At 41.3% G+C, this 15,984-nt stretch overlaps 1 protein-coding gene across 13 annotated transcripts in view; it reads right to left on the bottom strand.

Moving 5' to 3' along the window:
• The window catches only part of abi1a (abl-interactor 1a), a 104,604-nt gene that overhangs the window by 61,734 nt on the left and 26,886 nt on the right, over positions 1 to 15,984 (bottom strand). For all 13 annotated transcript variants that reach the window (XM_020531233.2, XM_048611620.1, XM_048611578.1 and 10 more), the window contains exon 2: positions 4,887 to 5,054. In XM_020531233.2, coding sequence (XP_020386822.1) covers positions 4,887 to 5,054 — 168 coding nt within the window. The remainder of the gene's footprint in view (positions 1 to 4,886; positions 5,055 to 15,984) is intronic.

Genomic DNA, 15,984 nt, shown 5'->3' with positions numbered 1-15,984 from the left:
CAACCAGAACTGTACATACTACACAAAAACAGGCCTCACCAGCACAGTGTACAACTTCAACATGAAATCTGAACTCCTATACTCAAAAAGGAGTGAGCAAAGAAGACGTGCATGCTAAATGCCTTCTTAACCACTCAAAGTTGCATCACAGGTAGACAAAGAACTACGTACCCAAACCCATAAGCCTGTTTAGCAACACTACCCAGGGCCCTACTATTAACTGTACAAGACCTGCACTTAACACCTGACATTTATTCATATTAAATTCTATCTGCCACTCCTCAGCCCACTGGCCCAATTGATCAAGATCCCTTTGTAATCTTTCATAACCTTCAATCTCCATTATACTACCAATTTTGGTATCATCTACAAAAACTTACTAACCATGTTTCCTAAATTCTCATCCAAATTGTTTATATAAGTGACAAACAGTGGACCCAGCACCAATCCCTGCTAAATAGTGCTGGTCACAGGCCTCCAGTCTGAAAGAACAATGCTCCACCATCACGGTCTCCTACCAGCAAGCCAAGTTTGTATCAGTTGGCAAGTTCTCCCTGAATCCCATGTGATCTAACTTTACTATGATGTGGTGGTGCCAGTGTTGGACTGAGGTGGACAAAGTCAGAAGTCAAGCAACACCAGGTTATAGTCCAACATCTGACTTTCACCTGACGAAGGAACAGTGCTCCAAAAGCTGGAGATTTCAAACAAACCTGTTGGGCTACAACCTAGTGTCATGTGACTTGACTAACTTTACTAATCAGTCTATCATGTGGAACCTTGTCAAAGACTTTAGCAAACTCCACGTAGACAACATCTACCGCTCCGTCCTTACCTATCTTCTTGGTTACATTCTCAAAAAAAATCCAATCAGGTTTGAGAGACATGATTTCACATGCCCAAAACCATGCCAACTATCCCTAATCTGTCCTTGCCTCTCCAAATGCATGCAAATCCTCTCAAAACCCCCCCTCAACAACTTACCTACTACGGACATCAGATTCAACGGTCTATATTTCCCAGGTCTCTCCTTACAGTCTATGAATGGCACAACATTAGCCACTGTCCAGTCCTTCAGCACCTCACCTGTGGCTTTAGGTAATACATCTGTTAGGGGTTGTGCAATTTCTTCCCTAACTTCCCACAAAGTCCTGGAAAACATGACGACCAGGTACCAGAGATTTATCCAGCTTTGTTTATTTTTAAAAAAGCTCTAGCATCTCTTCTCAAATGTGGACTGTATTCAATACAGCAATATTTATTTCCCCGAGTTCCTTCACCTCCATGTCTTTCTCCACAGTGAAAACTGACGCAAAATATTTGTTTAGAATCTCTCACTTCCACAGACAACCTAACTGATCTTTAACAGGGCTCTATTCTCTCCCTCGTTATCTCTTTTGTTCTTAATGTATTTGTAGAATCTCTCTGGATTATCCTTAATCCTCAGAAAAGGCATGTCAAATCCCTTTTTGCCCTCAATTGCCCTCTTGAGAATGCCACTACACACGTTATACTCTTCAAGAAATTCGCTTGATCCCAGCTGTCTTTACCTGACATATGCCTCCTCCTTATTCTGGAGGAGAACACCGGTATTCATCCATTGGTCCGTCCTCTAACCAGCCTTAGCCTTTACTCTAACAGGAACATGATGCCTGAGTTCTCATTATCTCACTTTTGAAGTTTACAAATTTTCCCCAGCAGTTTGACAGAAATGAAACAGCAAATAAAATTAAGAGCCAACTATACTGTTGTGGGTCTGCAATCATATGCTAAAATCAGACCAGGGTAAGAAAACAAACAGATTTAAATTTTCTACAGTACTGTGAACCAGAAGGGTTTCTTTCAAAAATAAAAAAGAAACTAAATTTTAGTTCCATACTAACCAATAGTGTGGCTGGTGAGAGATTTATTAATTTATTGAATTCAAACTCTGCAAATTGCCATGCTGGCATATGGATTTGGGCGTCCAAGAGGATCAGCCAGAGTCTGTGGATCTCCAGTCCGTAACAAATCACAATACTAGCATTTGCTCAAGACACCCAAGCGTCTTGATGCCAAAATTGCAACACTACACTTTCTGTATCCACCATGTGGTAAGAAGCAGGTTCTGATAATGTAGAGCTAAATGGGTATTTGTTAGATGGTCACTGATGCGCTTAAATAGCCTTTTTCTATACCAATAACAGAAATATTACAGTTCTAGTACCCAAGATACAAGACTGGTTTCAAGGCACAAATATCGCATGAAAATTAAGCATGAAGACGGAGGAGGCTTGCAAACTTGATATTTCAAAAAAAGGGGTAAATAATAAAGCAATTTCTATTAGTTGAGCAAAGATCACTGGAACATAAATTTAATCTGAAAAGATTAAGATAGGTAGCTCCAGCTAAAAATAGTACAGAACTTCCTGGTCATTTTCTGCACCAGGCCCTGAAATTCATCACCTTGCCCTATTCACAATCATATGTGCCTAGGCCATAAGTTCTGTGCTATGCATGAACTCGCCTCCATTTCCAACAATGGACTGAAAAGGACCACAAAAATTAGTTATTTTAGCAGTTTATTTCTTTAAAAACTACCTTCTACAAAAATGTTAGAGAGTGTAAGGGGAAGTTGGGAAGGAGGTGGAGGGGGAAAAACAGGTAGGGAGGAAAAGGAGAAGGGGGGATTGGTGGTGCGAGAGAGCTTGCTCTCAGTAGAGGTGACCTATTTTCTGCTATTAGTATCTACCAGTAACTCCCACGCTCCTCTCTTCTACCACTCCCTTTGCCTTTTGCCCTGGACACTTATCAGTTGAAACTGCTCCTCTTCCTTTCCATCCCCTCTGTATTTTACAGCAAAAATAGTGCCCTTCAGTTTCAAAATGTTCAGGCTCAACTCAATGTTCACTAATTCTTTCTCTCCCCACAGAGACTGCCAGACCTGCAGAGTTTCTCCAGCACTTCACATATTTCACCAGAGAGCACATGTCCAGTACAAATTGCTCAAAAATTCTTTTATAGCACAATGCAGATCATTGGGAGGTCCAGGTTCTAACTCCTTCAAAAAAGGAGGGAAGCATGGCAAAATTAAGTTTATTCACAGAACACAAATAAGGCACATTATTTTGAAAAAGAATTAATTCACATACAAGGTATGCAAGAGTTTGTAAAATTGTCACAGCATTCCTTGCAGAAAGTAGGACACTGGAGTACATTTTAACATTTATTCTCTACATATTCAATACTCATCCAAATCATTCACATGTAGCAATTTTTTGCGTAACTTCGCAGTTTACGAGGTCAATTCACATGGCATTCCAAGTGCCACAATGCCTTAACTGAAGGGAAATGAGTGAAAGAAGCTCGGACTTAGTTTTTGTTTTTATTCAGCCATTTGATCTTTGTAATTTCTTGTAAATATGACTTTGTTAACAAATTCTATTTCATAATTTGCCATAACACAGAATTAAGATTACTTGCTTAATTCCATAATCATTGGACCATGATTCCACAGACTATGATTGCCAAACATTGGCATGGAAATTAAACAAGATTATAGAACGGTAACATGAATTGACATGAGGAACTGAAGTCTAAACATTACAGCCATGTACAATGTAGTGATTCAGGCTTATCAAAATGTAGCTAATCCAGTTACTCTAGACATCAGCTCTAATACCCTAGCCCTTCACAATCTACCAAGTTAGTCTTAACAGGAGCGAGGAATAGCAAAGCTCCATGAAAGTTCACCAACTTTAAATGCTACAAGGCTATGAAGAAAGCAAAAAACAACAGCTTTCACTCGACAGCAGCAGCAAGAACAATCCTGCAGGACATTATCTGTTGCCTGCCAAGCAGATAACCTGATCACTAAGTAACAGGTCAGCAATCAAGAAACAAAGGCCTACACAAACAGATTCTCCTCACAGTGAAACAGGTTGACTTTTAAAACCTGCAGACAGCACTACCTTTTGCTTTCAAGACACATTGATGCTTGCTGGTTTTACCTGTGCCAGTTGTCCACGGCCTCATCTATGTAACCATTCTTCACATACAAGTCTACATTTGTGTTACAAACTAGTTAAAATTTGATGGATGTACTGTAGAGCCTAATTCTGTTGCCACTGGGACTGAAACCACATGCATTTTCAACAGAAATGATTCAATAAAAAAGATAAACACTGGAATTTTCCAGACTTATTTCAAAATACAAAAAAAGGAGACCCTAGTGTCAGACAGTACCATTGGATATTGAAATTCAGGGAAAGCAGCATTTTAATATTTAAACTTTAAATTGCATAAATAAATTTTAGATTATTCTAGTAATTTTACAAAATCTGTGCAGGAAAAAGTATAAACTGTTTCAAATTTAACAAATCTGTTTCCAACTACCATCAGGAAGAGATCAAAAGGCATAATTATCTGCATCCAACAGTTTACAAGGGTTAAATTAATATTTTCAGGAATCCAAAACAACGCAGCACATGAATGGTAAAATGAAATTCGAAGAGTAAATAAAGGCAGTCCATTAAAAATAAATCACAAATTACATCGTAGTATAACGCCATTGGTATAAAATTGCTGAAGTAGTGTAAATATTAAAGCATTGGTAATTACTAGACCGCTTAAACTACAGCATCCAAATTTATTAGAATTAATTCCAAAGCAGAAAATTGTTTTCTCAACTCCAAAAAGCAGACAGCAATTACTTTCAATCTGGTTACATGCACTATTAAATATGATAAAGGTTGTGTTGTAATGAATAATTATTGTAGCCAGTTGTAGTGATGCCAAAAAGGTCAAAAAAAGAAGTAAAACATAATACTTCAAGAAACATTAGTATCTGCTGGTTTTCAAAAAGGTTTGTACAATTGTATTCCTCTCTCATGGACAAATTTAGTTACCTGAGAGATATGATTAATGGAAGATTCCATTCTCCGGAGCTGAGAGGCTTGAATATCCAGCAACTGGAGCACATTGTTGGCCAAAGCATTTATCTGGTAAGCAACACTCGCAAGGGACTGGGTGGTATATGCTTTTGTCTCCTCAAGGGCCTTTCTCTTGTCTTGGGCCTAGAACAAAAAAACACACTTGGGTCTGAATTTCTATAGCATTTCACAAAATATTAATTTCATTATTTTTAATCTAGGAACGTCAGCAAGTACAGCAATATCAAACTAACATTTTTCACAACTCATTGAAAAGTTACTGACGAAAACTGCGTTGCAACTAGCCATTTGAAAAAGGTCTGTCAAAGTAATAAGTAAAAATTTTAAGTCTTTAGTGGATTAGGTTCTGCTTTATAAGGTTAACACTGAGAACACATTAGCTTCTGGCAGCAAGACAGCTTCTATCTGTACCAGGTGAGAGAAAGTACACCAGTGTTAAGCTGCCATTCCAACAGCCCATGCTGAAAGGACATATATCTTTGCATGACAAAAGAATTAATCTGCAAAAAGGCAATAAAAGCATCAATCCTAACAATGCAAGAAAAATGCAGAAGAAACTTAACTGCAGACATTTGCAAAGTCCAAAGTAATTAAAGCTTGCACTTCTAAAAATAAAATTCACTTTTCACAAATCAAGATAGAGCTAATCATGGACAGCTGAGTATCAAGGTTGTTACTCGAAGATGTTTCAGAGCAAGTGTTACAAACAGCTTTCCCAACTTCAAGTGCTGTAACCAAGTAAATTCTGGTGGTGTATTTAATCAATGGAGACCGTAATGGATTATGTTCAGCAAGCCTGCCATCTTTTTTTAAAGAAAGCATTCACAATTTAATTTTCATCCATTTTAACTGTTTGCAGACCTTAGTTGGATGTGACACGAACCTAGGTTACCAAAGTGTAAAGTTTGTTCAAGGAATCCTCATCATTGCACTTTCTAGATGAACGCGCACAAATGCGATATGGAACATTCCTTACGACTTTAGCCCAAACTGCCTCACTCAAATGAGTACCAATACGAACAGTACCCACTTCCTTCACTGCAGATTTACTGATTTCTTTAATGGCATGAGGAGCACGTTTCTTAAAACCCATGCCACCAATACAGTTATGAATACTTATTGTATATTCCTTCATCTCGATGATGACAGCTGTCTTTTCTTAGCAGCAGACAACTTGTCAGGCAAATGTCATAAAAAGTGGTGTCAACCAAATACACATTGGCAAAACAAGGTGCTACAGTACTCTATTGCACTGTGAAACAAGGTGCAGTCCAACATATTAGAAGTTAATTAGCCCTATGACCAGATATTTGCAATAGGATTCTACACAGAATCAGACAGTGTCAGTTCCCATGGAACTGAGTAAGTAATTGACCCCAGAAACTAACTTCACCCTGTACCTAGAGCAACAATCCACTGCAGTGTGAAGCAAAATCAGAGCTCTAGGATTCATAAAATTTATAGCTCTCAACAGTGTAAAAACAGCATAATTGCTGCAGTTGTGTCCCATATCCTAGCACCATAGCCCTCCTATCAGTTTCAGGAGGAGGAGGAACAATAAGTGTTGAGGAAGAAAGTAAGGAGCAGGAAAGGCCATAAAATTTGGAAGATTAGCCAACTGAGGACATCTTAGGGAGCAGGATAGGCCACTCCGAAATTGCAGCAATTGAGTCAAGTTCAACATCACACCAGCCTGACATGACCTGAAAAGCTAAACCTTGCAATTCTGAACAAGAATGAGCCCATTCACACAATCATAAGTGTTATAGTGGAAGGAGACCATTTGACCCATTGTGCCCACACCAGCTTGTTAAATGAACATTAGCTAGTGCCAATCTCCTGTTTTAATAATTCCTCTATACCGATTTTTTTTTTTTTTCAAATCCAAAACAGCCATTCTCTTGGTATTCTTCCTGCCAAAATGCAGCACTTGTCTGCACAAACTCATTTGCCACCTGTCTGCTCACTCCACCAACTTGGTATGTGTCCTTATTCAGTCCTATATTGCCCTCTTCAGTTTGTGAGTCTTCCAAGATGCATGTCATCTGCAACCTTCAAACTTGCCCTGGTTAAGATCTAGATCAGTACAAAAAGGTCCCGATACTAACTTTTGAACTCCACTACAAATCTACCTCCAGACCATAAAATATCCATTGATCATTACTTTCTGCTTCTCATCACTCAACCATCCAAATTTGTTTCCATGTTGCAACTGATCCTTTTATTCCATGACCTATAAATCTTCAAGTCTATTGTGTGGCACTGTGTCAAAAACCTACTGAAGTCCTAAATCTACATTTTTAAAGTTTTATTTACACGATGCCCTCATCACATGAATGAACAAAAAAATTCACATGAAAAACTCATGGGAAGTAGGCAGAGCTGGCTGGCCAGCATTTGCCTGTCCCTAACTGCCTTTGAGAAGGTGGTGAGCTGCTTTCTTGAACCACTACAGTCCACCTGCTGTGGGTTGACTCTGTCATTAGGGAGGAAATTCCAGGATTTAGACCCAGCAGTGAAGGAACGGCAATATATTTGCAGGTTAGGATGGTGAGTAACTTGGAGGCGATACAGTGTGTGTGATACTACACAACTTTAATGACTTCATTAGATTGAAAGAATCAGCAGTAACTCTTCCTGGAATAAACCGTTTAAGGTGAAAAATGCAAGGAGAAACTGTTAAAGAAATTAAAAGCATGTAAATTAACCAGCTCTGAAGAAACAACTGTTTCTTGGGAGAGAGGAGATAACTTGTTAACCTGCTGCCTCATGACAAATTGGCAATTAAGTGCACACAGAATGAATGCTTTGAAGTAAATGGGGTTAATTGCAGGAAGAGCTGTGTTTTGAACAGAATATAACAAGAAACAGGGGAGCTACTTCTCATAAGGCAGCCAGCTACAGACTTGAGGTCTCCAAAATGATTAAATCAATCAATGTTGGCAATGAAAGAATCTATTGAATTAATCGATAATGTTACAGTACAAACTTGAAAGAGAAAATTGCATAAGGACCCAATACCAGAACAAGGCCAGTAGCGGAACTTTGAAGTACAACAGTACCATACACAAGAATCGAACCCTGGATACTTGCAGACTCAGATACCATTAGTGGAATTGTGGCCAAGTTCCAACATTAATCTGGTAACAGCCAAGTTGGATTGTAAGGCTTAATTTAGCTTTTTGGAGGGGTCTTATTTTTGTTCCTACATGCAATAAAGTTTAAAAATCAATCATTGTTTCAATACTTGGTTACCTGAGAGATTTCTTAGTAAGTACCCAATTAAAAGATGCTCATGTTCCCACATATCTGTTGCCCTTGTCCTTCTGGATGGAAGTGGTCATGGAAAGTGCCATCTAAGGATCTTTGCTGAACTTATGCAGTGCATCTTGTCAATACAGGTACTTCTGTTATAACGCAGGTTTCATTAACGCAAATTTGCTGTGATGCAGTTAATGAATAGTGAACACTATTCAGATAACGCAAAATTTCTGCAGTACAGGTATAGCAATTTTCTATAGCACAAGGTCATGCAAGAACGCAACTATCGCATTATAGGAGAACTACCTATAGTTCGCTGCTGCTACCGAACAGCGATGGTGGACAGAGCAGATGCTTGTGGATGTAGTGCCACTCAAGTGGGCAGCTTTGTCCTGGAGGGTGTCGAGTTTCTTGACTGCGGCTGGAGCTGCACTCATCCAGACAAGTGGGGAGTATTCCATCACACTCTTGTCTTGTGCCTTGTAGATGGTAGATGGGCTCTGGGGAGCCAGGTGGAGAGTTACCCGCTACAGTATTCCTAGCCTCTGACCTGCTCTTATAGCCACTGTTTATGTGGCAAGTTCACTTCAGTTTCTGGTCAATGGTTATGCCCAGGATGTCGATAGTAGAGTATTTTGTGAAGGTAACACCACTGAACGTCAAGGGCAGTAGTTAGACCATTTGTTATTGGAATGGTCATTGCCTGGTACGTGCGTGGTGAAAAGGTTACTTGCCACTTTTCAATTCAAAGCCAAATATAGTGTCCAATCATGTTGCAGTTAAACATTGACTACTTCATTACCTGGACATTACACAATGACCATCCCCAGTTATGACCTTTATGACAAAGGGATAAGGCAGCTGCAGTTAGTTGGGCCTCGGACACAATCCTGATGAACTCCTGCAGATGTGCCCTGGAACTGAGATGACGACCTCCAACAACCACAACTACCTTTGACAGGTATGACTCCAACCAGCAGACAGTCTATCCCCAGTTTTAATCCGGATCCTTGGTACCACACTCCGTCGAATGTGGCCTTGTCGTCAAGAGCTAACCACCTCTCACCTCACTTCTGCAACACAGCTCTTTTGTCCATATTTGGACCAAGGCTGTAAGTAAAGTCAGGAGCAGAGTAGCCCCGGCAGAACTCAAACCCAAACATCAACAGCATTACGTTTGTTGTGCCCATTACCTTCTCAAACTCTAGCAACTTAGTTTGTTAAACTGGGATTTCCCTTTGACAAATCCATGACAACTCTTCTTAATTAACCCCCTTATTCCATGTAACTATAAAATTCTATCCTGAATAACAGTCTCCAGAAGCTTCCCTACCACTAACCTTACCGTTTATTTTGTAAAGCTAGAATACGAGTAGAGTGGGTTCTTTTTTGATTGTGTGCTTTGACATCTGTCTCGACTAAACTGAGTACCAATGGTGTATATTTTCAAAGTTAGCCTGGAGCAGTATTTTTTTAGAGCACTTACGCTGTACTATTTTCTGGGTCTGCAGATAGTAAGGTGCAAAGACAGCCTTTAGTGGAGGAGAGGAATGTGCTCTTCCTGTTGGATGTGGGAGATCAGGGAGAGTTTCCATTTTACTGATCATTCCATCTGCCGGAAGTGTGTTTGTTTGGAATCCTATCAGATGGCATGAATCAGTTGGAGCAGCAGTTACAGGCAGTTAGAAATTTACAGAAGCTAGGGGGTGTGATGGATGGCTGCTGTACGAAGGGAGAAAAATTACAGTCAGGTAGATGGGTTACCGCCAGGAAAAGGTAGAAGAGAAAGGCAGGTCATACAGGAGTCTCCTGTGGCTATCTCCATCTCAAACAGGTATACGGTTTTAGAAAAACTAGGGGATGATGGACACTCAGGGGAATGCAGCATGGACAGCCAGGTTTCTGGTACCAAGGCTGGCTTTAATGTAACAAGGGGCACAGATTCCAAGCAATCAACTGTATTTGGGGACTCTATAGTCAGAGGCACAGACAAATGTTTTTGTGCCCAAGAGAGTGAGAAATCAGAATGGTGTGTTGTCTCCCTGGTGCCAGGATCAAGGAAATCTCAGAGGGTGCAGAATATTGTCAAAAAGGGACCAGAACGTCATTATACACATTGGAACCAACGACATAAGAGGAGGGAAAAAGGATGAGATTCTGAGGGGAGAATATAGGAAGGTGGGCAGGAATTTAAAAAGGAGGTCCTCGAGGGTAGTAATATCTGGATTACTCAGTGCCACAAGCTAGTGAGGGTAGGAACAGGAGGAACAGATGAATGCACAGCTGAGGAGCTAGTGCAGGCGAGAAGGATTCACATCTATGGATCATTGGAATCTCTTCTGGGGTAGAAGTGACCTGTATGATAAGGATGGATTGCACCTGAATTGCAAGGGAGCTAATATTCTGGCAGAGAGAGATTTGCTCGAGCTGCTTAGAAGGATTGAAACTAGTGGGGTGGGACCTAGTGGAGATAGTAAGTAAAGAGATCAGTCCGAGACTGGTTCCTTTTCCCAATGGTACAAGTCAAACAGTCAAAGTAGGCACGAACAAAGCAGAGAACAAGGTAAGACTGATAAATTAAACTGCATTTATTTCAATGCAAGTGGCCTAACAGGTAAGGAAGATGAACGCTGGGCATGGTTGGAAATGTGGGACTGGGATATCATAGCAATTAGAGATGTGTCTCGTGGACAGACAGGACTGGCAGCTTAAACATTCCAGGGTATAGATGCTATAGGGGAGGTGATGGCCTAGTGGTATCAATCGCTGGACTGTTAATCCAGAGGCCCAGATAACCTTTAGGGGAGCCGGGCTCAAATCCTGCCTCAGCAGATGATGGAATTTGAATTCAATAAACTATCTGGAATTAAAGAATCTAATGACCACCATGAATCCATTGTCGATTGTTGCAAAAACCCATCTGGCTTACTAACTGCCATCCTTACTTGGTCTAGCCTATATGTGATTGCAGACTCTCAGCAATGTGGTTGACTTTGAACTGCCGTCTGGGCAATGAGGGATGGGCAATAAATGCTGCCTGCTCATCCCGTTAATGAATAAAAAAAAAATGTAGGATCTAAACAGGGGCAAGAGAGGCAGCAGCGTTTTTGATTAAGGATTACATTAGCTGTGCTGAGGGAGGATATTCTTGGGGAAATTGTCCAGGGAAGTTATTTGGGTGGAACTGAGAAATAAGGATTATCACCTTATTGGGATTGTACTAGACAACCTACAGTCAGTGGGAAATTGAGAAATTTGCAAGGAGATCTGTTATCTGCAAGAATATGATGCTTATGGTTGGGGATTTTAAACTCTCTAAACACTAAAGACTGGACTGCCATAGTGTTAAGACTTGGACGGAAAGAAATTTGCGTACATGAAAATTTTCTGATTCAGTACGTGGATGGACCTACTCGAGAAGGTACAAAACCTGATCTACGCTTGGGAAGAAAGACTGGACAGGTGACTGAGGTGTCAGCGGGGGAGCACTTTGGGGCCAGTGACCATGATTCTACTAGTTTTAAAAATATTGTTGGAAAAAGATAGGCACGATCTAAATTGGAGGAATGCCAAGGTTCCACATTGCAGACTGGTTAGCAAGGTTAGATCACAGGGATAACTAGCCATTTGGATATAGAACTGGCTCGAACGTAGAAGACAGAGGGGGTGGTGGTGGTGGTGGTGGAGGGTTGCTTTTCAGATTGAAGGCCTGTGACCAATGGCGTGCCACAAGAATCAGTGCTGGGTCCACTGCTTTTCATCATTTATATAAATGATTTGGATAGGAACATACAAGGTATGCTTAGTACATTTGCAGATGACGCCAAAATTGCAAGTTTAGTGGACAGGGAAGAAGTTTACCTCAGACTACAACAGGGCCTTGAGCCAAGGAGTGGCAGGTGGATTTAATTTAGATAAATGAAAGGCACATCAGGGCAGGACTTAATGATAAAGGTCCTGGGGAGTGTGGCTGAACAAAGAGACTGGACTGCAGGTTCATACTTTACTTGAAAGTGGAGTCACAGGGAGATAGGATAGAGAAGACGGTGTTTGGTATGCTTTCTTTTATTCACCAGTGCATTGAATATAGGAGTTGGGAGGTCATGTTGCAGGAGATTGGTTTGGCCACTATTGGAATACTGCATGCAATTTTAGCCTCCCTGCTGTAGGAAGGATGTTGTGAAACTTGAAAGGGGTCAGACAAGATTTACAAAGGTGTTGCTGGGATTGGAAGGTTTGAGATTAGGGAGAGGCTGAATAGACTGGGACTGTTTTCCCTGGAGTATCAGAGGCTAAGGAGTGACCTTTATAGAGGTTTATAAAATCACAAGGGGCATGAATAGGATAAATAGACAAGGTCTTTTCCCTGGTGTATGGGAGCCCCAAACTAGAGGGCATACGTTTAAGGTGGGCAGAAAGATTTAAAAAAAAAAGGAACCTAAGGGACAATTTTTTCCATGCAGATGGTGGTGTATGTATGGAATGAGCTGCCAGAGGAAGAGGAGGAGCCTGGTACAATTACAACATATAAAAGCCATGATGTGGAGGTGCTGGTGCTGAACTGGGGTGGACAAGGTCAGAAATCACACTACACTGGGTTATAATCCGACAGGTTTATTTGAAAACACAAGCTTTCAGAACCTCACACTCCTCCTTCAGGTAAAGGAGGAGTGAGGTTCTGAAACTGTTGGACTATAACCTGGCATCATTTGATTTCTGAACATAAAAGGCATCTGGATGGCTATAGAAATAGGAAGGCTTTAGAGGGCTCTGGGTCAAATGCTGGCAAACGGCACCAGATTTATCTAGGATATCTGGTCGGCGTGGAGAAGTTGGACTGAAGGGTCTGTTTCCCTGCTATACAGCTCTGACTATGACCACTGAAGTTAAACTGATTTTTGTTTGTAAATCACTGGCTTCTCCAATAAAAAAGTGGTAATGTTGGCAATTTTACAAACTTCCAATACCGCAGAAAATATTGTGGCTAGCGCCGCTGCTATTTCTACTTATTTGCTTAAACTCAGATACATCTCATTCAGTCTTGGTGCCTTATCAATTTTAAGTACCAACAGTCTACCTAGCATTTCTCAGCCACGATCCCATTGTGTCTAATCTGCAATTCAATTGACTGAATGGCTTGCTTCTGTTTCTATGTCATGGTCTAACCCTTCTAAATTTGACTTTTATTCTGTCATCATGAACAGGGTAGCATTTGACTCTTTGGTAAATGCAGATAAAGTATTTGTTAAACATACCAGCCATGACCCCGCCTCTAGGTATACATTTCCTACTTGGTCGTCAATCAATTCCTCCTCTTGCCATCCCTTTACTCTTTGTATAACCATTGACAACTTAGGGCATCTATGTTGGCTGCGAGTCTTTTTGTCCTAATTCCTCTTGGCTTCTCATTTGCTTTTCCACCTCCCTTTTCAACCTTGGATAAACCGCTCAGTTCTAAAATTTCATTTTCTACTTCACATCTGTGCAAGATATAGGAGCAGAATTAGACCATTCTGCCCAAGTCTGCTCTGTAATTTCGTCATGGCTGATGTGGTTCTCAACCCCTTTCTCCCCGTAACGCTTTATGCCATTACCAATCAAGAACCACTGTCCTAAATATGCTCAATGATTTTGCCTCTGCAGACTTCTGCAGCAATGAGTTCCACAGATTACCTACCCTCTGGGCTAAAGAAATCCCTCCTCGTCTCAGTTCTAAAGGGTCATCCATTTGCACCGAGGCCGTTCCCTCAGGTTCTACTGGTGGAAACTTCTTCTCCACATTCATTCTATTGCCTCTCAGTATCCCGTCAGTTTGAAAGGAGATCCCTCCTCATCCTGCTAAACTCCATCGAGTGCAGACCCAGAGTCCTCAAACACTTCTCGTACAATAAGTCCTTCATCCCCAGGAGCATTCATGCAAACCTTCAGATTCCCACCAATGCCAGCACATCCTTCACAGAAGATAGGAGCAAGAGGCAGCCATTCAGCCCTTTGAATTTTCTCCACCATTCATCACGATCATGGCTGATCGCTCAACGCAATTGCCTAATCCTGCTTTCTCCCAATAACCTTTGATCCCATTCACCCCAAGTGCTACATGTAGCTGTTTCTTGAATGCATTCGATGTTTTGACATCAACTACTTCCAGTGGTAACGGATTCCACATGCTCACTACTCTTTGTCTCATCTGTCCTAAATGGTCTACCCTGAACCCTCAGACTATGGCCCTGGTTCTGGACACACCCACCATCAGGACCATCCTCCCTGCATCTACCCTGTCTAGTCCTGTTATAAAATTCCAAGTCTGAGAGTCCCCCTCATTTGTCTGAACTCCAGTGGAAACAATCCTAACCTAATCAATCTCTCCTCATAAGTCTGTCCCGTAATCCCCGGATTCAGCCTGAACGATGAAACAGTTCCTGAAAAGCCCTCTTTAGATGCAGGGCCCAAAACTGCTCTCAATATTCCAAACGAAATCTGACCACAGCCTCATACTGTTGAGGCTGTACACCTCTGCTCTTGCATTCGAGCCCTATTGAAAAAGGGATGCTAACATTGCATTTGCCTTCCTAATTGCCTATTGAGTTGTGAATTAAGACTCCGAAATCCCTTCACGCTTCAGATTTCTAAAGCTTTTCCCTGTTCCAAAATAATGTACACCTCTATTCTCCCTAAAGTATACAGCCTCACTTTCCCACACTGCATTCCACTTGCACTTCTTTGCCTTTCCAAGTCCTTCTGCAGCTTCCCCATTTCCTCAACACCACCTATCTTTGTGTCACCTGCAAACATGGCAATGCCCCCGGTTCCTTCACCTAGATAGTTAGTGTACAACCTGAACAGCTGTGGTCCCAAGTGACCCCTCTGTGGAACACCACTAGGCACCAGCTACTATCTCCACACTCTGCCTTCTGCCATTCAAATAGTCCTGTCAATGCCAGTATCTCGCCCCTAATTCCATGTTATCCTACCTTATTCAGCAGCCTCTTGTGCAGCCTTCTAGAAAGCCAAATAGATCACATCACTGGCTCCCCTTTGTCTAACTCACTCATTACCTCCTCAAAAGAATCCTAAACATTTGTCAGGCATGAACTCCCCTTGATGAAGTCACACTGACTGCCCTATTTTGCCATGCCCTTCCAAGAATTCCATAATCTCATCTTTAATATAAAATCTTCCCAGAGGTCAGGCTGACTGGCCAATGGTCTCCTGTCTTAAACAGGGTTGTTACATTAGCTATTTTCCAGTCCTCTGGAAGCCCCGACTCAAGAGATTGCTGGCAGATCACCAATGCCTCTACAATCTCTTTCAGAACTTTGGGGTGTCATCCATCTGGTCAGAGTGACATAGCCACCTTCAGTTCATTCAGCTTCCCCAGCACTTCCTCCTTAGGTGATGGTCATTGCACCTCGGCCATAACTCTTTTGAAGTTCAGATATGTTGGTGCCTTCCAAAGTGAAGATTGATGCAAAGCACCTATTCAGTTCCTCTACCATTTTTGTTTCCCCATTACTACTTTTCCAGCCTCTTACATTTTAAACTCTTAAAAGAAAACAAACCTCGAAGTCTTTTTATATTAGTTAGCTTCCCCTCATATTTCACCTTCTCCCTCCTTATTACTTTAGGTTATCCTCTGCTAGCTTTTTAAAAGGCTTCCCACTAATCTTCACCATGTTCTAAGCTTTTCATTTTGCTTTTGTCCTGTCCTCAACTTCCCTCGATCACGTCTCATCCTCCCTTTAGCCTGTTCTTCCTTAGGATAACTTTTTGCCCTACCTCCCAAATTACCCCT

Source organism: Rhincodon typus, chromosome 2 (assembly GCF_021869965.1).
Source record: "Rhincodon typus isolate 14 chromosome 2, sRhiTyp1.1, whole genome shotgun sequence".
NCBI classification, from domain to species: Eukaryota; Metazoa; Chordata; class Chondrichthyes; order Orectolobiformes; family Rhincodontidae; genus Rhincodon; species Rhincodon typus.
The sequence above is the reverse complement of the archived record's forward strand: the minus strand, read 5'-3'. Positions and strand labels throughout refer to the sequence as shown.